At 33.1% G+C, this 24,735-nt stretch overlaps 2 protein-coding genes across 2 annotated transcripts; both read left to right on the forward strand.

Annotated features, from left to right (window-relative positions):
- The first annotated feature begins 2,379 nt into the window (after positions 1-2,379).
- On the forward strand, positions 2,380-11,724 carry LOC125817260 (histone-lysine N-methyltransferase ASHH1-like). The gene is made up of 10 exons (XM_049496806.1): positions 2,380-2,511; positions 5,036-5,100; positions 6,117-6,273; positions 7,745-7,831; positions 7,971-8,055; positions 8,126-8,219; positions 8,323-8,521; positions 8,713-8,747; positions 11,104-11,290; positions 11,416-11,724. Exons 1-10 carry the CDS (start codon positions 2,380-2,382, stop codon positions 11,722-11,724), a joined length of 1,350 nt encoding a protein of 449 aa, XP_049352763.1.
- Positions 11,725-18,329: 6,605 nt separating this feature from the next.
- LOC125817261 (protein NRT1/ PTR FAMILY 8.1-like) lies at positions 18,330-21,425 on the forward strand. The gene is made up of 5 exons (XM_049496808.1): positions 18,330-18,398; positions 18,570-18,681; positions 19,136-19,353; positions 19,477-20,030; positions 20,552-21,425. The coding sequence occupies exons 1-5, from the start codon at positions 18,378-18,380 to the stop codon at positions 21,423-21,425; spliced, it is 1,779 nt and encodes a 592-aa protein (XP_049352765.1). The 5' UTR covers positions 18,330-18,377.
- The last annotated feature ends 3,310 nt before the right edge of the window (positions 21,426-24,735 follow it).

Genomic DNA, 24,735 nt, shown 5'->3' on the forward strand with positions numbered 1-24,735 from the left:
ACCGATCCCAGATTTCCTTCGTTGATTTACAAGATGAAATCAGATCATATTCATTTACTCCAATGCCACACATCAATAACTTCCTTGCTTTGTGATTTTTCTCAATTTTTCTTCTATCGAAGTCATTATATTGCTATCGAGTTTTGGGAATGACTGTTGTGACATCTCCATCTTTTACTTCCATAGTTGACACATATGAACCTTCACAAATAACACTACATACCTCAATGTCTACAGCCATGAGATAGTCACTCATTCGAATATTCCATCATCTATAAAACTGACCATAAAAAAGAGGTGTCCTTGTAGGAGACGACCTTTTTGCAAGTTCAGTGTTGTCGCCATTCTTCGCATGAATCTCTCTCTTAGTGTTAACCACATAGAGAGCCCAAGCTCTGATACCAATTGTTGGAATGCATGCGTCCACCAGTGATCACAGGACCAAGTCCCCAGACAGAATAAAGTGTGGAAACTAAATAGTTCAAAGTAAATCAGGCACAATGATTTTATGTGGAAACCTCATTGCTCAAGGGCGGTGAAAACCACGACATGTACTCATAAAATTTCAACTCAAACACCATTTCATTTAAATGAAGTAAAGTTTCAGATTACAAACTCTTGCAACCTAGGAATTAAAACTCTTTAATCCATTCCCCCTTACTGTAGCAACTCTACTACAAAGGAAAACAAAGCAATAACTCTATTGCCCACTAAACCAACTAATTCTAGTTGATCTAGACTTTAAGAACCCAACACGACTAACTTTAGCCACCAACTCCGATCTCAACGATGAGAGCTAAACAAGCAGCAACTCTGATGCACCTAAACATCAACTAACTCTAGTTGACATTCCTAGGAAACTCTACCCAAGAGAACATAAAAACAATGATGTAAAAAAGGCTTGGCTAAAACATAGATGGTTCTACTAACTAACTCTAGTTAATACGACTCAAACTAAAGACTTAGACAAGAAAATGATCTACTATCCTTTATAACTTAGGAGTAGATTTACAATGTAAGAACATAAGACACAAAGCTCAAAGTACAACAAAGACTCTTCAGCACTTTATCAGCTCATTTGTTGAGTATGAGTAGTGTTCTTCCTCGAAGATGACCTTCTCTTTGTAAGCTTATGAATTTTTAGAAATTCATATCTTTGTTTGTGTCTTGTGAGAAGAGACTATATCAAATGGACACAAACCCCTTGGGACGACACCATTGGCTGAGAGTCTGCTACTCTGAAAAGTTGTGCACCAGCCATGTTAGATGTGACAACTTTTAGACATCTGTCTTTTGACTTTTCCCTGTACGCAGTCTATCTGGGACCAGGTCCCTTTCAGTGTGTTCTTTGTGAGTTCTTGAAAAGACTTGCTAGCTCTCTCTCTTTTTGAATAAATAATGTTGTTTGTTTATTGTTGTATATATCAATCCCCAACAAGAGTTTTGACCATTGAAACAAACAACCTCATCCGCCCTTCCTATTGGTGAATTACGCTGCACTTTTCACCAACTAACCTGACAAGATAACTTTATACTTGTACACCATTTTGAATCTGGACGAGAGCACTCTACCAGGGACCGAGTCCCTGCATTTGTGAGGATCATCAAAACACCTCAACATTTTCCCCTTTTTTGATGATGACACACAAATATTCCTTACGTTGAGTTTATTCATTCATTTTCCCTGTCATCAGTCCCAATACCAAACGACCCTTTCCTGGATATGGTCCCTTGTTAGATCCCTAAGTTTGTTAAATCATCAAAACATAACATCATCCACAAAATAACAAGATCTAAACCTTATTGTTTGTGTATGATGTAATTGTTCATTCCAAATGTGCTCTAGTTCATACCCTTAGCAATGATTTGAGGCATTGACTGGACTAAGAATTTTTTAAGACATAAATTTAAGAAATTTAGAAACAATTCTTGAGGATATTATGGTCTTCTGTTGAGTACTTATGTTGAATTTGTATTTATGGACAAAATATATGCATCTTGGAAAGTGGGTTCATCACTTTTTTATAGGTGATATTGAGTCAACACATGTCTAGATTACTCTACTTTGTTCTTGCCATTGTAACAAACTAGTTGGAAGTTGTAGTTTGCTACCTACGTCTATACCCCAGCCGAAACACAATACCTGGAACCACAAGTGATCCCAAGCTAACCCTTGGCATACATATCAAAGAATCACATAAAGAAACCAAGAAGAAGCTGAAATACATAACTAAATAATAAAGTTTAGAAAATCCATGAAACTACATTTTTACTGTTAAAAATAAGCTTATACTAGGAAAACATAAGTTTGTTAGGACATGACCACCAACTACCTCAAAACCAAAGACAACATGAAGGAGGGTCTAATCACCTAAACTAATGGAGTCTCCAAATGAGGAGGGCTCACCAAGTGCTAATTGCAAATGTTGCAACCTTACTATTGATGAGTCTGAGTACGAGCGCAGAAATCTACATCATAAAAGGATGCAGCGCAAAGAAAAGCATGCGTCAGTACGTGGAATGTACTGAGTAAGTAAAAGGTACTACCATAGTAGTAGAAATGGCATAATGGGGACAGTGAAATAACGTTCTCAAAATCATATACATAGCGAAAGAATTGAAGAGAAACAATTGGAATCTATGAATAAGTATCATAAAAATATCTTTTCAAAAGCACATATTCATATAATTGAGTTTTTTTTCAGTAGCCTTGCATAATCATATACACAAAATAACATACTTGAAATGAGCCATAAAGACTTAAAAACATATCATAAAAATGCATAATTAGGGAGTTTTTTATAACCGACATATACCATGTGAGCTCATGATGTTCAACAACTAACCTAGTTGGGAGGGTTTCCATATACCTTGCCTGAGTATAGGACCATATCATATCTATGTGAATCCACTAATCTTAGCCTCTCAGGGCTAGAAAGTCAACCGACAAAACAGTTAAACATAATCCTACGTTGGTGCATAGTTATGGAATTTTGGTTTTCTAAACTCGCGTCCTCTCGGTACTAAATAGTCCTCACAATACAACATATATTCATATAATGCTCATAGGTATGAAAACCACTTATCATTTTGAATCATGTATGAGGCTAATCTCAAAAGTCACATCTTAAAATAACATGTATTTAGGTTGTAATTCATATCATGTTTGTTTTCATGCTTAAAAGTCATAAGAGTTTGAATGACCATAAAAATCATGCTAAATCAATATCATAAGGTTTCAAAACCAAACTGAAATAATAAAAACATAAATTAATAACGAAGATCATTAGTTCATAAAAATTCCTAATTTTACTTCTAACAATCTTGAAGAATTCTTGAAAATCAAAATAATTTAGCTATGAGAGGAAGTGCACACCAGAATAAATTGCTATATTTTAGCTATTTTCTGTTTCCTAGTTTGTTTAGTTACTGTTAAGTATTAGTTCCTCAATTTCAGCAAACAGTCACTTAGTTTTAGCAGATTTTTTAGCATTACTTTACATCATCTTAGTTAAGTTGCGATGTATTTATTCAGTCTCATTTATCAATAGAAATCACTTTTCCATTTTCTTCTTCAGTCAGCTCTTATCTCCTCTGCTAAACACTAATTGAAGAGATACTCTAGTTGAAGCCTTATATACCTGAGAGAATGAAGCTCGAAAGAAAAACTTGTTTGGACGCCTTGAAACCCTAGTTTTTGTCTTCCTTGCTATTTCTTTTTGAGTTGGGGAGTTGAGAGCGTAGAAATAAAATAAATCTGAGTACTTTATGGAATATGTTCCCCTAATAGAAGTTAAAACATCGTGGCTTAGGCTTAGAAAAAGTGGGAAAAGATAAAAGAAACCCTAATTAAAAAGTTATCGAAAACCTTCCACGAGGTCATCTATGGTCTATGGTTTGATCTACAAGCCGTAGATCCCATCCGTGTTTGTCAGACTAAAATTTTAAGTCTCAAAATTTATTCTACGGGCCCAAATTACGGTCCCGTGATGGTTTTATGACCCGTAATTGGGTCCGTGAAAATCAGACAAATAAATGACTTTCAAAAGTTTGGTTCACAAGTTGAAAGTACGGGTCATACTTCAATTTACGACGTGTGAATGCGGTTCGTAGTTACTAACTCTGATATGGTATAGTCTCTGGTAAAATGGTCATAACATTTTATGCCACACTTGAAATGATGCAAATTTGGTAGCGTTGGAAAGAAGACTCATAAACCTTTAATTTGATAGGTAATGGACCATCTCATTCATTCTATGCTGAGAGATGTGGTCATTTGAAATTTACCCTTGTATGAACTAATGTAAAACCTGAGCTAATAAAAATGTTTTAAACTTGGTTTGGTGTTTGAGGTAACTTACGCTCCTACAACACATCCGATATACTTACTGCACTTAGTAAAGGACCTTAACATATATGTACAACTTATAAATCATCGGGTTTGGGCCTATACACATATGGAGGATGGTTCAAATCTTTGCTTAGAAGTTGCAGGGCGTTACCTTAATAGTTGATCTTCCTCAACAAAGTCAGGTTTGTTCTCTCAACAAACTTTGGCTTATTAAAAATGTAGATGAAAAATATAAGTCATGTTCCACTTTTTTTTTGGACAATATTGACTCCTTGCAGTAGGAAAGTGCTATAGTCATAAGTGTACTACTGTTCCATACCCATTTTAGTGCTATTGTGTTTGTGAATAAACTTTACTATTGAAAAGTTCTCTTATTGAATATCCTAGTGTTTGGATGGTTGATGTTATGGTGTGCATTCCTTATTATCGAGTTACTTTATTTTCCCTTCCATTAAAACATGGATGCTCATATCAGTGACATGGTTTATCTAAACAATTAGTTGTATGATATATTATTTGCCTATTGTTAGTCGTATATTTCTAAAGATAACACTGTATAGTAATGTTTATGGAGATTGTATAAGAAATGCAGCCCCTTTGCTTATATTATAAGTGATTTTTCATTACAATATGCCTATTTATATCAAGTCATGAGGTGAATTGATTCTTTTTTCTTTTTTGAAGGTCCAACTGCCGGAAGGAGTAACACCATTTGTTCAAATTACTCAAAATGAGTTTTTAGGGCGAAAGTGAGCTCCAATCATTTCTTTGCTTTTTTTTTTAGGGATAATACATATATTTGACCTTAAACTTGGCTTTAAATTTTAACTTTGACCTCCAACTTTCATAGTGCACAAACAGACACTTTAACTATCCAACCTTTTAATAAATAAACACGCGTGTCTTACTTGGAAAAACGCGTGATGTGCACGTATTTTGCGCGAGTTAGGAGTAATTTTCGAGGCCTACAACAGTAAAAAAAATGCTGAAATGACAACTCTACCCTTGATTAATTTTATTTTTTTTTAGTTCTAAAATGGACATGTAAAGTATTTAATTAGTTGACAGCCATTGAATGGCTCACTAATACACGTGGAAGCGTTTGCATTTCACGCTCTTGGCTCCAAAAATCGCGTGTTTATTTATTAAAAGGTTGGATAGTTAAAGTGTTTGTTTGTGCACTATGAAAGTTGGAGGTCAAAGTTAAAATTTGAAGCCAAGTTTAAGGTCCAATATATGTATTATGCCTTTTTTTTATGATGGTCTCCTTACCAGTTAACTGCATTATTTCTTTTGATAATCCTTAAACTTAAGCTTATTTTCATACACTTGCTGCTCAGACTTCTGAATTATTATGCCATCATTTACAATTGTTATTACCACCAGTTAACTGCATTCTTTCATTTGATAATCCTTATACTTAAGCTATTTTTATACACTTGTTGTCTAGACTTCTGAATTATTGTGTCTTCATTTACAATTGTTAGAACCACTTGGATAGCATATTGATTATACTCACGGTCCAAAAAGTTAGTTTGTTTTTTTAAGAGATTAAACTTTGTTTAACTAGTGTACCTTATTCCATGATCTGCCAAGAATGTCATGAGATATAATTTCACTGGCAAGAAAATGAGTAAAAGAAGAAATTTGAACTCCATATTATAGTTTGGAGTTTGAACTCCATTTGGAGTTTAATAGTTTTCGATTATCACTAATCCTGGCTTTAGTTAGTCAATTTTAATTGGAATGTTCTAATGTCTTACAGACATAAGAAACTTAAAGAAGAGGACGTCGATGTTTGTGAATGCAAATATGGTGTCAATGATCCTGAAACTGCTTGTGGAGAAAGATGCTTAAATGTACTGACCAGCACTGAGTGTACACTAGGATACTGTCAGAGTGGTGAAAATTGCAGGAATCAGGTAAATTAGATGATTTGGTTAATTAGTTGAACATTTCATGACGTTTCTCTATATTTATACACTTGTACCATGTTCATATCTTTTGTCCTTCAACTATTCAACCAAGTTATCCTCAAAAGGTCAAATTATCTCCTCCATGCACGGTGTGCATAGGTGCAAACTCTTCCACATGATGTTCCTCATATATTTCATGTGACGGAGCTTTATCCAGTTTCTTGTCTTGTCGAATTTCTATGCTTTTACTTCTGCATTTTTCTTCTTTATCAGTCTCCTAATGTTATCTTTTCCTATGCGCGTCATGGGACTCTTCCTCATACCCAAGTAGAATTTTGACTATTATTCTAAGAATTTCCTCCCTATTAGCCACTAGGACATCACGATCTTCATATCAATCTAGCATAAGGAACTTCTAAATGGATGGAAGTAGCTAGTCTTCTGCTCGAAATATTTTTTTCTTTTCTGACAAGTCTGTTATAAATCAACCTTTGTCTTAGCATCCCCATCATGTTTGTTTTTTCCTTTTCCACCCTCTTGAGATGAATCATCAGATTGGAAGCCTATGACAAACTGCTTCCTGCATCTATTTCTTTATGTGTCCATTGTTTGCTTCTCTTCTTTCACCTTTCATGGGATCAGTCTTGCTCACTTGGGCCAATTCCGTACTGCAAAACTGTTCTGACAAAGTCTAACATGAGCACTACATCATGTTACACGTCTAACGTGGACAATGTATAACATCACATTATTAATATGTCAAGTCAATATTTCATGTTAACTAACCTTTTCAGTTATTTCACGCTAGTAAATCTGTCAAGTCAAGTCTCTATGTTAGCAAAAAAAGTCAAGTATTTGTGTGGTAAGAGTGGAGCATACGATCTTTACCTTGATTGTGATAGTTATAATGCGTCTAGATTTGTCGTATACGTATAGGGTTAATTGTTCAAATTGTTATATGCAATATCCTTAGAACATTGAGGGTGTGGCCTAGTGGCGATGAAGTGGATTGAGAACCATTAGATCTCAAGGTGAAAATCTAGCGGAGGTAAAAATACTAGGTAATTTCTTCTATCTCCAAGCCTTGGCGGACAGAGTTTACCCGCTACTTCATGAAATTAGTTGAGGTGGGCGCAAGCTGGCCCAAACACCACTGTTATAAAAAAATTAGTTGAGGTGGCTGCTTCCATGGCTGGAACCCGTGACCTACACGGAGACAATTTTACTGTTTCTCCAAGGTTCCCCTTCAGTTATTCCGTTGTAAATGAAAATAATGAAAAAATTGTTGCTTGTCATTTAGTTCTTTCCCTGTTGAAAATCTTTCTTCACTTAAATTTTTCTTTTCATCTACTTCACGGAGGAGTCTGTGTCAATAACTAATGGGAGATTCTACTCAATGCCATGTTTGAAAGAGACGATGTGTCATTTAGATATTATTTGGTATATTGTTTTTAAGTGTTTTGCTTGCTGTCCACAGAGATTCCAGAAATGTGAATATGCAAAAACTAAGTTGTTCAGGACTGAAGGGCGTGGTTGGGGTCTTTTAGCTGATGAGAATATAAAGGTAATTCTGCTGAAGCAGTTGTAGTTATGACTTATTCGTAATTACTATTTTCTCTGGAATATATCGGAAGCCTTTGAGAAGTAACTAATTACTAATTAGCTTCTATCAACCAATTCTTCCTCTCTCTTTACATTGTTAGGCTGGACAGTTCATCATGGAATACTGTGGAGAAGTGCTATCATCTGAAGCAGCAAAGAAAAGGTGTCTGGCTTATGAAGCTCATAGTAAGTTATCGACAATAGATATGGTTATCAATGCATCTACAGATCGATCACTACTATATGATTTGTGCAGAGGTCAAGGACGCATACATTATTTCAGTGAACGCGAATTATTTCATTGATGCTACCAAGAAGGGAAGTCTAGCAAGATTCATTAATCATTCATGGTAAGTGCTGAAACTTCAGTTATTGAAATGATGAAAAGTGAATTAAGTTCGTTAACTGATGTTGATTGATAGTACTGATACTGTGTGTTCCTGACTTTTCCAGCCAACCAAATTGTGAAACAAGGAAATGGATAGTGTCAGGGGAAACAAGGGTAGGAATATTTGCAAAGAGAGATATATCCGTTGGAATGGAGCTTTCATATAACTATAACTTTGAGTGGTATGGTGGTGCACCTGTTCGTTGTCTTTGTGGAGCTGCAAACTGTTCTCTTTTTTTGGGTTCCAAATCTCAAGGATTTAAGGTAACTTAAGTTTCTTGTGAATTGTTATATCTAGAATGCCCTTTATAGTGTCATTTCACTTATTCCTTTTTTCCAGAATTAGACAACAAACAGATTAATGTTTTATGATAGATGCTTCTAAATTCGATATGAGTCTGTCAATCCCATTTCTTATTCTTTTGTTCCCTTTTTTATCTTGGCAGTTGGCTCAGGAGTGCAGCCATGTCTGGGAAGAAGAGGATAACAGGTAATCATTGTTCTGTTAACTTGATTTGTTTCAGGAGCTCATCTCTTTCCATTACTTCTACATCTTGATTCTCTATGTAAAAGAGAAATATTAGTGATTCCATGAAAACCTCAGTAAGATATATAAATGTGATAGGCAACGGCTTAGTAAGAGATCTTGCATGTTTTATTTGATGTGTTATGTCTCTCCATAAGCCGAAGTATGAGAAGAGCTGCTCCTCCCCTATTATTAATCCCACTTCTTTTGTCTGTCAATTGATAGAGAGGCCGAAAATGATATTTCTGTAAAATTTCAGATAGTTCTTTATGAGTTTCAGCGGAGCAAATTGCTTATGATAATATAGTTTGGATGCTACAGCATCAACTCATTTCCTTGTAATTCTTGGATATTTATTTCAATCTGGCTTTCTTACTTCAGATATATCGTGGATAATCTTCCACTTTATGACACGACGGATGATGATAAATCTTCTCCAGTGATCTCTGGAACTAGTGGAGGAAATGAGCACACTTATAAGGTATTGAATGACAGTGAGGCGTCTACGTTCAAGTTGGAACAAACTAATAGCAAAACCAAGAAGAAGTGTCAGCCCAAACCCAAGCTGAAGGTCAAATATCCCATTCTTAATTTTAAGAGGACTGTGTGATGAGAATGTCTCGCCAAGGCTTAAAGATAAATTATATATAGTGGTAGTTAGATCTAGACTGGTGTATGATAGATTGAATTTTCTAGCCCTTTGTAGCTCCTTCTTTCATCCAAGGGCCTAAGTACACCACAATATAAGGACCTTAAATTTTATTAGAGGATAAACAACGTGTTGCATTTCAGGCTAAAAATAAAGTAATCCAGGATAAATGCTTATTACACCAGTAAAAAAAAAAGATAAACCTTATGGCTTATTATGTCAGAATTTAGAGCACAGCAATGGAAGTTCATGTTGTAGATTTTGTTTTTCTCATATAAAGCTTGGTTGATCAGCAGGATTTATTTATTTTCTGGCAAATAATTGATTTATTTATTCACCAAGTAAACGTTACAACACTAAAAAAAAAAAAACAAAGGCCTGAGCTTCAACAGCTTCACCCCTCATCTACTTCGTCCCCTCTACATCAGCTATCGATTAGGAAGGATAAAAATTCAATCTAGCTAATGTTCCTCTCAATTTACTGTACTTATTCCCTCTATGATGTATCTCATGTATGATAGTCTTCACAATCTCATCTTCACTTCATTGCTTCTGTTTGAATAGTCTTGCATTTCGTTCTTGCCAAATGTGATAGACAGCACTTGCCATGGTCATTCTATAGACTTCAGCATCTGGTGTTTTCCTCTTGTGGTGTGTGGTAGCCCAAAGCACTTCTCCTTGCCAGTTCAATGTTTGTCGAGTTACGCCTTGCCATATTACTAGTAGCCTTTTCCAAACTCCGGCTGATATGTTGCATTCAAACATCAGGTGTGCTACAGATCATTCCTTCGTTGTATTACAGAAAGAGCATTCCACGTCTTGTACTACCCCCCATTTCATCAGTTTGTCTTTGGTGAGTAGCTTCTCATGGATGGCCAGTCGTAGCATAAAAATCCATTTTGGCGACCCCTTGTTGTTACAAACTAATCTTCTCCAAGTTACCTTTGGGAATACTCCTCTTAGTTGGATGTACATTTTATGTATCGAGAATCTCGGCATCTGGATCAACTCAGCTTCTCCATAGCCTGCAGCTTCCATAGTCTCCTTTGTTTTAAGAATTTTCTTTATTATTCATGAGCACTGTTAGCATCCATATTCCACACCGTTCTGCCTTTCCCATAGTATGTCTGAATTGAGAAGAGAACAATATTTATAAGTTGCACCCTCCCAGCATATGATAGGAACTTAGTTGTCCAGGAGGTGATCCGCCCCACCATTTTATTCCAAGAGAGGTTTGCATTGTGCCGCTGTAATCTTTTTTGTGCTCAAAGGTACTCCAAGATATTGATTTTGTTTCTCGTTGATATTGATAAGCCTCACTGTTGAAGTGTTGTTTAAAACATAATAGATGCTTCTAAATTCGATATGAGTCTGTCAATCTCATTTCTTATTCTTTTGTTCCCTTTTTTATCTTGGCCAGGGGTGCAACCAAGTCTGCGAAGAAGGGGATAACAGGTAATTTATTTTAGTCATATTATGTTTCATACCTAGTAGCTAGCCTTTCGTTTCCTCCTTGTAAGAAACATGTAATGGTCAATGAAGTGAGGAAGTTCATATCCCAGTGGAGACAAAAAGATAGGTGATTTCTTTTCATGTGTCCAAGCCTTGGTGGACAAAAGCTAGCCAATACATGTGTTGGATATTTATTTCAATCTGGCTTTCTTACTGCAGATATATCGTGGATAATCTTCCACTTTATGACACGACGGATGATGATGAATCTTCTCCAGTGATCTGTGGAACTAGTGGAGGAAATGAGCACACAAAGATATTGAATGACGGTGAGGGGTCTACGTTCAAGGTTGAACCAACTAATAGTGCAACCAAGAAGAAGTCTCAGCGCAAACCCAAGCTGAAGGTCAAATATCTCATTCTTAATTTTATTCCTTGTACTTTCATAGTATCGTATTCTTCATTTTTACTACTACATGGTACTTCAATTACTTTGTTTATCTTGTTGATTAGTTTCTTTGATCTTAACAGCGATTAAAAACTGCTGACCCGGGTTGGAAATATGGGAAAAGAGCAAGTGAGACCAATAAGGCCGCAGTTGAGTGTAACTTTTGTAAAAAAGTTACTAATGGCGGAATCTTTCGTCACAAACAACACTTGATTGGTACTTGCAGGGACGTCACACGGTGTGAACAATGCCCGGATGTTGTAAGGGAAGAAATGAAGAAATATGTTGATGTAAAGAAGGAACAAAAACATCAGGCTTTACTTCAATCAGATGTGACTAATATTGGTGATGATAAAGATGAAGATATAGAAGAAGGTGAAGCTATTGAATAGTCGGTTCCTCCATTAGTAATAGAATGCAACAATCACAGCTGAGGAAGATGATGATGAATAATATAATGATAACGGTGGAATACAAGATTCTGACGATCTTACATAAGAAAAGCTTTTGAACAATGAGAAATAGATGTTGAACCATTATAAATTTGATTTTGTTTGTCCTATGGTCTATGAAGAATTTTGTGATAACTACCTTTTAGCTTTTAATCTGAACTTTTGCTTATATTTATTCTCCATTTATTTTGGTCTTTAATGAAGTGTGCGCTTCGCTTCACACTCTAACCCAAGTAGGGCCTTGTCCCTTTTAGTAACAAGTATGAGTCGCATATCAAAACTTATTTATTGTACAAGGACTAGTCGCGTAAATCCTCAGAATTTGTAAATATAATTGATAGAATTCGTAGAATATTTGATGAAGATTAAAATTGTTGATTTTTTATATAAAAAAAAAAGACGAATGATATACTTTATTATTATTATTACTATTATCTAATTATATAAAATTATTATGAAAAAAAAAATGTAGTAGACTCATAGTGGGCTAATTCGTGAATTGAATCAAATGGGGCCTTTTCATTTTCCAAATTGGAACTTAATTAAACTAAAGAGTTCATGCTCTTTAAACACCCTATTAGAAGAAGAAAGAGGCTTAAGTCATTGCTTTCAATCCGATAAGGGGTTTTTTCATTTTCCACGAGAGTCTGTCCCAACAATTGTTAAATATAAATATGAAAAAAAAAAAGTTAACCGCCTAGAGAGTCATTTTTTTCGTTTTTAAGTGAATGTTCATTATCATAAAAAAAATAGAAATTGTTCAAAATATATTTAAGAGACTATTTTAAACCTATACTCAAATATACAATGACCATTTTCGTCACTTTTTGTACTCCCACATTAAAAAATAATAAAAAGGGAAGACAAGAACAAATTTAAGATCATCTCAAACAAGGCTGAAATAAGAAATTATAACTTTGTGTATCTGTCACGGAGTTCCAATTGTGGAAGGAGATTTCCACTCATGATGGTGTTTTCAATATGGAGAAAAATATTATTATTATTTTTGAGAAATAAGATAGTAGAAAAATAAATGAATTTCTTACTTATTCTTTGTGTTTATTTATTCGTAAATAAAAAGATATTATTCTAAAAATATTTATACATAATCTAGATAAATACTATAGTAGGTAGGTGTGAGGATGGGGCCTTTGTGGAGGTGAAGTCTATGAAGATGGAGTGTGTTGGAGGGTCGGAATAACACAATCAAATGAAATTGCTTTCCCACTTCTACAGAAAAGTCATTTTTTTTATTTTAAGAAAATTTGTTTTCCTATAAAAAAATATTTTAAATTTTTTTGACTAACCGAACATGATAAAATCGAAAAAATATTTTCAGCGACTTTCATTAAAGGACAAAAAATACTCAAAATATATTTGAGGGACCATTTTTTTAACATTTTCTCTTTACTCCTACATTTAAAAAATAAAGGCAGATAGAACAAATTAAGGATCATTTATAACAAAGCATAAACATAACTTTGTGTTTCTCACTGAATTCCAAATTGTGGATTTCTAATTCCAGGAACAGCTTTTTCTTCTACTAAGAATTTCTCTTACAACAACTAAGGTTTTTTCAGGTTTGTTTCTTTTTCGTAATTTTTTGCTTTTTCTGATCGGCTCGTATTAATCTATGTTTTGTTATAGGTAACTATTCTCTATATTGTTCGGACTTTTTAAAAATATTGATTGGTGTATGTTGGATTCTTCAGAAATAGTGTATTTTTAAAGGATCGACAGGGGTGATACAATATTTTTTAAGAGTTTGAGTAACATAAGTCATTTCTCAATTTCTTTAGTCTTTTCAAAAGTATTTTTTTCTTAAATCACTATCATGTCTTGCCCCTAGCTAGTATAGTAATGTTTTTTTGAAAAGTTAGAAAGAAAGAGTACAAAAAGAGATATAGAAAAGGGTTGAAAAGTACTTCCTCCGTTCCTTTTTAGTTGTTATGCTTTCCTTTTTTTAGATTCAAACGATAAGAATTTTGATTAACATTATTTTATGATGTATTTTTTCATTAAATTGATATATATATATAAAAAAATGCAATTTATAATACTTTTCGTATAGTTTTTGAATATCTAAGTTTTTAGTTTAAAATATCAAAATAATCTAATCTGATTTAACTTTAAAAATTAGTCAAATTGATTTTCGAAAAATGTAACATGACAATTAAAAATGAATAGAGAGTAAGAGATATGATATTAATAGGATGGCATTTCCCATATGAATAAATTAGGTATATGTGAAAGTAGATTTCCGTTTGAGTTTAAATTTCAATGACTTTCATGGTTAACAAACACCTACTTCTCCAAAAATAAAACAATAATTCAACGAAAGAGGGAGAAATGAAGGGTGTGTTTGGTATGAAGGAAAACATTTTCCGAAAAATGTTTTCCAATTTTCTCATGTTTGGTTGGGCTAAATGTTTTGGAAAATGTTTTCCAAATCAACTCATTTTCCTCAAATTTAAGGAAAATGACTTCCCTTCTAAACTTAAGGAAAACATTTTCCAAAAGTCTCTTCCAACTTCAAATTACAATTATTTTTTTGTTGAAAAAATTAATTTATTTTGTCCCTACCCTCACCCTCAAACCACCCCCCAACCAACCCCCCCCCCCCAAAAAAAAAAAAAAAAAATTTAAAGCTTGTTTTTAAATTCAATTTTTTTATCCCACTCTCACCCCTACCCCCACCCCTTCCCAAAAAAATATTTAAAATTGTTTTTAAAATATATTTCTAATTTCATTTTTTTATTTTTTTACCCCCCACCCACTACCCTCCCCCCCCCCCCCACATCAACCCCCTTCAAAAAGAAAAAAATTTAAGTTTGTTTTTAAAAAATATTTTCAACTTCAAATTTTTATTTTTTCATCCCGATCCTCGATCACCCACCCCCTTCTCCGGTCACCCCCCCCCCCCTCCCCACTCCCAAAAAAAAATTGAGTTTGTTTTTAAAAAATATTTACAAATTCAAAATTTCATTTTTTCACCCTACCCTCGACCCCCCACCCACCCACCCCTAACCCCCCCCAAAAAAAAAGAATTTAAGTTTGTTTTTAAAAAATATTCTCAACTTCAAAATTTCATTTTTTCATCCTACCCTTGACCCCCCACCCCCCCACGCCCACCAGCCCCCCCTCCCCCCACAAAAAATTTAAGTTTTTTTTAAAAAATATTTTTAATTTCAAAATTTCATTTTTTCACCCCTAGAACCCCCACCCACCCACCCCCTACCAGCCCCCCACCCCCCTCCCAAAAAAAAAAAAAATCAAGTTTGTTTTTAAAAAATATTTTCAATTTCAAAATTTCATTTTTTCACCCCTACCCTCGACCCCCACCCACCCACCCCCCTACCAGCCCCCCCTCCAAAAAAAATAATTTTAAGTTTGTTTTTCAAAAATATTTTCAACTTCAAAATTTCAATTTTTCACCCCTACCCTCGACTCCCCCCCCCCTTTCACCCACTCCCTACCACCCCCACCCCCCAAAAAAAATTTAAGTTTGTTTTTAAAAACTATTTTCAATTTCAAAAATTATTTTCTACTCTAGTAAAAATAAAAGATATTTCTCAAAAATATTTTTCATTCATAAATCAAACACTAAAAATCTTTTCCGGAAAATATTTTCTACTCACCAACCAAACATGAGAAAATAAGTCAAAAATCAACTTGTTTTCCAGGAAAACATTTTCTAGGAAAAGATTTTCCATGGAAAACATTTTCCTTCATACCAAACACACCCGAAAAGTAAATTAAACTCTTTGTTTGTCTTTTTCATCAATTCAATTAATGTATTGTAACCATTATTTTTTTTCCAATGGGAACAAATATTAGTATTTATTGTGCTCATCTGTACTCTCGAAATTTTTGTTCCATTTTAGAAGGTTTCTTTGTTTAGTTTACTTATTTCTCTTTTCCATTTATACAAGTACTAGTAAAACATGATAATAGAGATTAAGGAGTCATAATGAAAGTATATTAGAGGATTAATATTGTTCATTCATTCTTTTATGGTTCGATTTATATGTTTTAATTTGACTTATTCTGAAGTTTAAGAAAGTACTGAAACTTTGAATCATATGATCCTAAACTAAAAATATTATGGGAGGTGGGTGCGGGGGTAGGAGTGTGGGGTGGTGGGATGGGGCTATGTGCGCTAGCTACCAAATTAAAAATTTCGTTAAGGGTGTTCAAAATTAATTTTATATATACTTATGAAAAATAATTGTTGTTCTATATACTTGGTGTATTTTTTATATACATAATATAACTTTCTGACAAAGTGTGTGACTGTGTTCGACTGGTCATCAATTACTTCATGTGGCTATGCCATGAGTAATGCACAGGGTGAAGATGAGGTGTGCTGGAGGGTGGAAAGAAACAATCAATGTGAAAAGTTATTTTCCTAAATAAAATATTTTTCTAAAATTATGACTAACCGAACATGAAAAATCAAAAATGCATTTTCCACTATACACACCCTATATCTGAAATTCAGCGACTTTCATCGTTAAAAGGAAAAGTTGGTCAAAATATATTTAAGGGGCCATTTATATCATTTAAGGGTCAAAAAATAAAAATAAGAAGGACAAAGGATCAAATTAAGGATCATTTATTACAAAGTATATATATAACTAATAAACAATTTAATGATCATTTATTACAAAGCATAAATATAACTTTGTGTTTCTTTGACTGAGTTCTCAATTGTGGATTTCTAATTCCAGGAACAACCTTTTCTTCTACTAAGAGTTTCTTTTACAACAACAAAGGTTTCAGGTTTGTTTCCTTTTTCACCATCCTTTTGCTTTTTCTCGTCAATTCGTATTAGTCTGTGTTTTGTTACAAGTAATTATTTTCTATGTTGTTTGGACTTTTATGAAAATATCGATTAACTTATGTCCGATCCTTCAAAAATAATTTATTTTTAAAGGATCGAGAAGGGTGATGTAATATTCTTTAAGAGTCCTAGTAACATAGGTCATGCCCTAATTTCTTTAGTCTTTTTTAGGGTACTTTTTTCTTAAATCACAATCATGTCTTGTCCCTAGTATGGTGAAAAAAGAATTGAAAAGATAGAAAAGTAGGAGATGTGACTCTAATATAGGATGATAATGTTAAATTAGGTTTTAGGCCTAACTCACACCCCGAAAGCTAGCTCAAAGGAGGAGGATTGTTCAAGCCTTATAAGGAGTTCACCCATCGCATTAACCATTGATGTGGGACTTTTGTCATTCTTTAACACCCCACCTCACGCTAATTTAACAGATAATTCCCATATGAATAAATTAGGTGTGTGTGGAAGGAGATTTCAACTCGAATTTGAAGTTCAACGACTTTCATTGTTAACGAACAAACACATACTCTTTTTATAAAATTAAATTCTTTATTTGTCTTTTTCATCAATTCAATAAATGTATTGTACCATTTTTTCCCAATGAGAACAAATATAGGTGTAGTATTTATTGTACTCCTATGTTCTCTTGGAAAATTTTGTTCCACTTTTTGAGGTTTATTTGTTTGCTTAGTTTACTTTTTTTCTTTTTTTCATTTGTACTAGTACTAGTAAAACATACTTATAGAGATTAAGGAGTCATAATGAAAATACACTAGATGATTAATATTGAACATTTACTCTTTATGTTTCAGTTTATGTGTCTTAGTTTGATTGAACGTGAAGTTTTAAAAAGTACTGAAAACTTTTGAATCAGATGGTCCTAAACTAAAAATAGATGGTACAAAATAGTTGGCAATTTAGAAAATCAAAATATAATTAACTAAGTATTAGTTTCCACTTTTACCCTTAACTCAATTCAATAAATGTGGAGAGAAATTAGTATAGTGAAAAAGAGAAAAGTGTAAATTAAAATTGAGATCAAAGAATAAATAAAGATATATAACTTAGTCAAATTACTCTTTTAATTAATGTTTTCTTAAAGAGCGTCCAGAAAATAATAACAAGTAAAATAGACCGAAGTGAGTATATGAGTGATGTACCAAAATATCTACATCTGTCCACTTTTATTTGTCCAATTTGAAAAAAACAAGAGATAATATATCACCTAGTTCCTAATTTGCCCTTGTTATTAAATTATGGTCATTTTCCAAAACATTAAATTTATTATATTCAAAGGTAATATAGTAAAATTGTCATTTTATTTATCACTCCTAAAGAAGTGTGCAAAGTAAATATTGAACAAATATAAAAATACACAAAAAGGTATATCGAAAGTGATATTTTTCTTGAAACATACTAAAAATGACATAAACAAACTAAAATGGTGGAATTTACAAGGAGAGTTGACTGCTTTTATTATTTTCTTAATAACTTTTTCCTTTTGTTTGATTGATAACATAGGAGAAGGGAGTAAAACATGAACCACTAATTTTCCAACAAACTAACATAACATTTTCCAAGATGTATCTAGTCTTTTCATTGGTCAATATACATCTAACTTTTCTATGCATCATAATTCAATTAACCAACATGTCAACTAATCGATTACGATAAACTGAATCGAATTTTTGCTAAAAAAATTTCATGTAGTACCTCAACGTGACATGAGCATAATGTATTAAGGTTTATGTGAATGAACCTTAAGAATAATATTGTTTTAGACTTGTGAAATATTTTCTCTAAGGCAACAAAGGGTGGAGCCATAGCTCAATCTTTTGGCTCCCTCTAAATTGGGTTTTGAGTTTTGAGTTTCCAGGTTTAGATAATTATTGGATCAACGAAAACCAGGTTGATCAAGAACGTTGTGTTGTTTCATCTTTGTTAGGCCATGGCAGAAGAAGAAGATGTCTTTACCAAGGATGGAACTGTCGATTATCGGAATAAGCCTGCAAATAAGAAGAAAACAGGAACTTGGAAGGCTTGCCCTTATATACTTGGTAATAATATTAACTCATTGTCATTATCATTTCATATTCTCGTGTTTTTGGAGTCAGGTCAAACGTAGTTCTATACCATAATCTTCATGTATTATGTTTGTATCTTTTATTAGTCAAAATGTGTGCACATTGGTTCGTCTTCGGCCAAATATGTTGAATAGAGTGGCCTTGTAGTTAACTCCAAGCAAATATTTACAATTTTATGCCAAACTATTGTGTGGTCTACCTCTAGGAGTTGATATCTCAGATGGTCACTCAACTAATGGTTTATATTTCAGAAAGTCGTGTTTCTTCTTGATTCTATTTTTTTTTCAACAAAGAAAGTAACTTTCTGAGATGCTAACTATTAGTTGAGTGAATATACCACGCAATAGTTTGGTATAAAATTGTTGAGAAATGAATTTTCTGCGATGATAACTATTATTGATCATATTAATTGTTGTCATTTTGACAGGGAATGAATGCTGTGAAAGATTGGCATATTATGGAATGAGTACCAATCTTGTGTATTATTTCAAGACTCAACTCAGTCAGGAAACTGCAACGGCGTCTAAAAATCAATCGAATTGGGCAGGGACCTGTTATGTTATGCCTTTGCTTGGAGCATTTCTCGCCGACTCTTATCTTGGAAGATACTGGACTATAGCCATATTCTCAATCATCTATGTTTGTGTGAGTTTATTAATTTACTATCTGGTGTCTACGAGTGATTTAGCGACAGATTAGGGACGAAGTTCATAGCTAATTCTAGTTTCTTTTGTAGTGATGTTTAACTGATTTTCTTTATTATTCAAGGGGATGACACTATTGACAGTATCAGCATCAGTACCCGGGCTTAGGCCGGTTTGTTATGAAAAGAATAAATGTCACGCGACCGATAGTCAAACAGCAGTATTCTTCGTTGCACTCTACTTAGTAGCACTGGGAACCGGAGGGATCAAGCCGTGTGTCTCATCCTATGGTGCAGACCAGTTTGATGATGCTGATCCTATCGAGAGGAACTACAAAAATTCCTTCTTTAATTGGTTCTACTTCTCCATCAACATTGGGGCTCTCGTTGCTTCTTCGTTGATAGTCTGGATACAACAGGATATTAGCTGGGGATGGGGATTTGGTGTTCCTGCTGCGGCTATGGCCTTTGCTGTTGTATCGTTCTTTTCAGGATCTCGGCTCTATAGATACCAAAAGCCTGGAGGAAGCCCTTTGACGCGTATATGCCAGGTTGTTGTGGCTTCTCTTAGAAAATGTCATGTTACATTGCCTGCCGAAAAATCTCTGTTATATGAGACTGCAGAAGCTGAATCTGCCATCAAAGGGAGTCGCAAACTTGCTCATACAAACGACTTGAGGTACTTTCAGAAATGACATTGATTTTTCATTTTCATATTGAAAAAGGAATTAATAAGAATGAAAAGTGTTAAGCTTTTTATCATCCTAGCGTCGGCTATTTTAAGCAGGACCTTCCTTCACTATCGTCACCACAGTATTTTCCCAATTGACACATCTGAAAGAATCAACTATTGGACTTATTGAATCCTTAGAAATTCATGTGACGATTGGTCATTGTGGATCTCTAGAAAGCTCTTTTTATGAAATTTCTGTGGTCACCGGGGTACTGTTTCTCTCTCGACTATGGGTTTATCTAGCTGGTGTTGACCCTTGTTATTTTGATGTCATATCTAGTATTCAGAGTTTGTCTCGACTAGGCTGCATTCTTCTAGTTCATGATTGACATGTCATACACTATGTTTCCCAAAATCACCACTTTTGCTAATTCAAAAATGACTCATATAAGAAACTGATTTAACTAGCTTGATATTTGTAGCATTTATGAGGTTCTGTCACTCGAATATGTTTGTTACTTTTACAGGTTCTTCGATAGAGCTGCTGTGAAAACAGGGTTGGATGAGAACAGAGGTTCAATAAACAATTGGAAACTTTGCACAGTGACACAAGTTGAGGAGTTTAAGTCTGTTGTCAAGTTGCTACCTATTTGGGCTACTGGGATTATCTTCAGCACAGTGTATAGCCAAATGAGCAATTATTTTGTGGTGCAAGCCATGTCTATGGATACACATTTAGGCAAATTAAAAATCCCTGAGGCTTCACTATCTGTTTTTGATACCATCGCGGTTATTCTATGGGTTCCTGTCTATGATAGAGTTCTTGTACCATTCGTTCGAAAGTTCACAGGTCACAAGAATGGATTGAGTCAACTCCAAAGAATGGGAACAGGGCTCGTTATATCTGTCTTTGCTATGGTATCTGCTGCACTCGTGGAGGTAGTTAGGCTCGGGATAGTAAAAAGGCATAACCTCTATGACTCCAAGGACATCCCAATGTCAGTATTTTGGCAAATTCCTCAGTACATGATAATTGGTTGTGCTGAAGTTTTTACATTTATCGGTCAGTTGGAGTTCTTCTATGATCAAGCTCCTGATTCAATGCGAAGTTTGTGTGCTGCTCTCTCTTTGACAACCACCGCGCTTGGGAGTTATGTGAGCTCGTTGTTAGTAACCATTGTCACAGATATTAGCACGAGGAATGGGAAGATGGGATGGCTATCAGACAATCCAAATTACGGAAAACTTCATTATTTCTTCTTCCTACTGTCCGTTTTAAGCGTGCTAAACTTCTTCATTTTTCTCATCGTTGCAAAGAGATACAAGTATAAGAAGGCAATCAACAAGGACGGCCCTGTTCCAATGATGGCTAATGGTGATGACAACAAGCTCGATTTGTGATTTCTGATGTAACTTTGGTTTGCCTTGTGCTAATTTGAACATGTTAGAAAAGTGTTATCTATTAGACACTTTTCACTCACATGACATAGCGCGTGTGATACATCTAAAAAAGTGTCGCATGTAAGGATCTAGCGCTATATAGCTACAAACTTGCATCGTCTATAATCCAAACGTACTCTATAGACTTATCTCATGGCTACATTTTCTCTTTGATTGCTATATGTGGTAACTAGAGCTAGAGTGTTCGCTACAGGTTCGATGGAATCTAATAATTTTGGTCAAATTTATATTTATCTTATGAAATTTAAGAACATATACAAATTACTTAACTTACAACCCAATAACTTAAAAGAGGAATATTATAGAAGAATTGTTTGTTCAATTATAATAGAGATTTAAATAAATCATATATTCGTCTATTTGACTTATGATAATAGATGATTTAGGGGTCGTTTAGTAGGATGTATTAGGGAATTTATACTATTATTCAATTCTTTGTGTGGTAAGATTTTTATCTTATGTGTATAACTATGTATAGTTATATTATACATTATGATATTTAGAAATACAAAAGATTATTACTATATGGATAAGTATGTGTAAAGATAGAATTGTCAATTATACACTAAATCAAATCGTAGATGGAAAATAGTCTACGCATAACTAATTTTGTCATTACTAATCCCAATATTACTAATATATTGTAGTCAATACTATTTTTACACATTCTACCAAACAATTCCTTAGTGTATAGAGTTTAAATTATACACAGAAAAATAAATTATTAGTATAAAGTTTATGTTCACAATTAAGATGGAAATTAGACAAACCATTACTATGAATCTATGATAATAACATAAAATGAAATATAATTTCTCTTAATTATGAAAAGAGTATAGTTCTGATTTCTTATGCTAGTACATTTTTGTATGTATTGAACAAGACCAATCAAGTTGAGGTAAATGTTTTGATTTAGAAAAACATATGCTATAAACTATTAAATGTACAATTATTTTGGGTTGTATAAGTTAATTATCATTTTAATTTGTTAAATGGTAAGATTCGTGGGTGGATCAATATGCATATTAGATTGGATCGTGTCTGAATATAAATATTGATGAAATGCCTTATGAGAAGCATGTAAAACTCTGCAAGTGAGTTTATGAATCATGAGCTTACGAATTCAACTAATTTAGCAATATTTTTTATAAAAAAATCAATTATTCTCTATGTTTCAATTTATGTGGCACTTTTTATTTTTCGTGAGTCAGACAGTTTAAATTTAACTGAGAATTTGTGCATAACATCTTAAAACTTTTTGAAATGAAATTTATATATTTCTAAACTTCGTAGAAAGTACTATAAATCACAATAATTGACAATTCAAAATATTTAAAAGAAATATGAAAAATTTATAGTCAAAGATAAACTTATTTGAATCTCGAAATTTGAAAGGTGTCACATAAATTGAAACAAAGGGAATAAGAAATTAAAGTCGCCAAGAATATATGGAGAAACTATCTAATTACACAAACATTCCTACTATATTTACTAATTGTCCATATAGTTTGAAATAAATACATTTTATCTCATTAATTAACAATTTCATATCAGATTTCAAGGCATACACACTTAAATACATGTTTTTTAACTACCAAATACATTGAAATATGGAGAAAGGCGAGCGAGAATAGGAGGCAGGCAAGCGAGATTTGTCAATGTAATCCAGATACATGTGAATCACACTAAACACGTCTATCATGTATAAGGTGAAATTCACATGTATCTAGAATACCAAATATGCGAGCGAGATAGGAGGGAGGCGAGACAGATTAGGCGAGACAGATTTGTCTATGTATCTCAAATACATGTAAATCCACTTGGATACATTACACCTAATTTTGACTACACGTATCTCAAGATACATATCTGAACAAATCAAAATCTAATAAGATTCATAATAGGGTAAATCACATAAATATGCTACATTAAGAAAATATTTACTATCTATGGCAATATAATTTTTCTAACTAAATATAATATTTTTTTTGAATTAAAAAAGTTGTACAATTTATGTTCGCCTCTTTCTCTGCCTTTTTTCTCTTCCTCCTCTTTTCTTCTTTTTATTCTTCTTCTTCTCGTCTTTTTCTTTGCCATTCTTTCTCTTCCTCCTTTCTTCTTCTTTTTATTATTCTATTTCTTTGAATTTTTCATTTAAAGAAATATCTTCAAATAAGTTTTTACCTATATTTCACGATTTTTACCCAAAAACACGACGAGAAGAGGAACAAAAATATCAAAAATTTGTACAAAATCATGTTTTCAAGCAGAAATTTCAAATCTCTAAAATTACAGCAACAAGAGTTCACCATTGATGGTCATTATAAAGCTTCAAATTTTGAATTTTACGAATTAGTAATTAATTTGGATAGATTGTTCCTACAAATAATTGAAAACGTTTGGAGTTTACAACTCAATTTCAAGAAAACTTTGGTTTATCATTGATTTTAGGAGAAATATTAGATTGAAGCTCGAAAAGGTAAAGTTAATAGAACTGTATCGTAATTGTATTAAAGTTGTATTAGATATATTTCATAATTGTATTAAAATTGTATTAAAATCATGAACAATACATTTTTATAATACATATTGCAAACTTCACACCCTTTTTAGTGATATCAACCAAAATAGTTATGTAACACACTTGTAATACATTTATAATATAATATAGGCACGATACATTTGTAATTCATATTGCAAACATCGCTTTTTTTTTCTTGGTGATATAAATCAGAATAATTTATAAGATATATAGAATACATGTTTTATTCATGAATAATACATTTATAAGTAATACATATTGCACACTTCACTTCTTTCTTAGTGACACCAACAAGAATATTTTAGGTAACACACTAATAATACATTTATAAGACATGCACAATACATTTTTAATACATATTGTTACCGTCACTCATTTTCTTAGTGATCAAAATAATTTATAAGACACATATAATAAAGTTTTATTCATGAGAAATACATTTATAATACATATATATTGCAACCGTCACTCGTTTTCTTAGTGATACAAATCAAAATAATTTATAAGAAACATATAATATAAATTTTATTTGTGAACAATACATTTTTAATACATATTGCAAACTTTACTCTATTCTTAGTGATAATAATCAAATGATTTAGGTAACACACTTATTATACATTTATAATACATGCACACTATATTTTTAATACATATTGCAAACATCACTCATGTTCTTAATGATACAAACCAAAATAATTTATAAGA

This window comes from Solanum verrucosum, unplaced genomic scaffold, assembly GCF_900185275.1.
Source record: "Solanum verrucosum unplaced genomic scaffold, falcon-dt-bn FXZP01000259.1, whole genome shotgun sequence".
Classification (NCBI taxonomy): Eukaryota; Viridiplantae; Streptophyta; class Magnoliopsida; order Solanales; family Solanaceae; genus Solanum; species Solanum verrucosum.

Bases quoted from the DNA above. Each gene is read 5' to 3' on its own strand.
- LOC125817261 (XM_049496808.1), top strand. From the start codon at position 18,378: ATGAACCTTAAGAATAATATT. The intron at 18,682-19,135 runs GTAATAATATTA...TCATTTTGACAG, and splicing joins GGCTTGCCCTTATATACTTG to GGAATGAATGCTGTGAAAGA. The intron at 20,031-20,551 runs GTACTTTCAGAA...TTACTTTTACAG, and splicing joins GCTCATACAAACGACTTGAG to GTTCTTCGATAGAGCTGCTG.
- LOC125817260 (XM_049496806.1), top strand. From the start codon at position 2,380: ATGGAGTCTCCAAATGAGGAGGGCTCACCAAGTGCTAATTGCAAATGT. The intron at 5,101-6,116 runs GTGAGCTCCAAT...AATGTCTTACAG, and splicing joins AATGAGTTTTTAGGGCGAAA to ACATAAGAAACTTAAAGAAG. The intron at 11,291-11,415 runs GTCAAATATCTC...TGATCTTAACAG, and splicing joins AGCGCAAACCCAAGCTGAAG to CGATTAAAAACTGCTGACCC.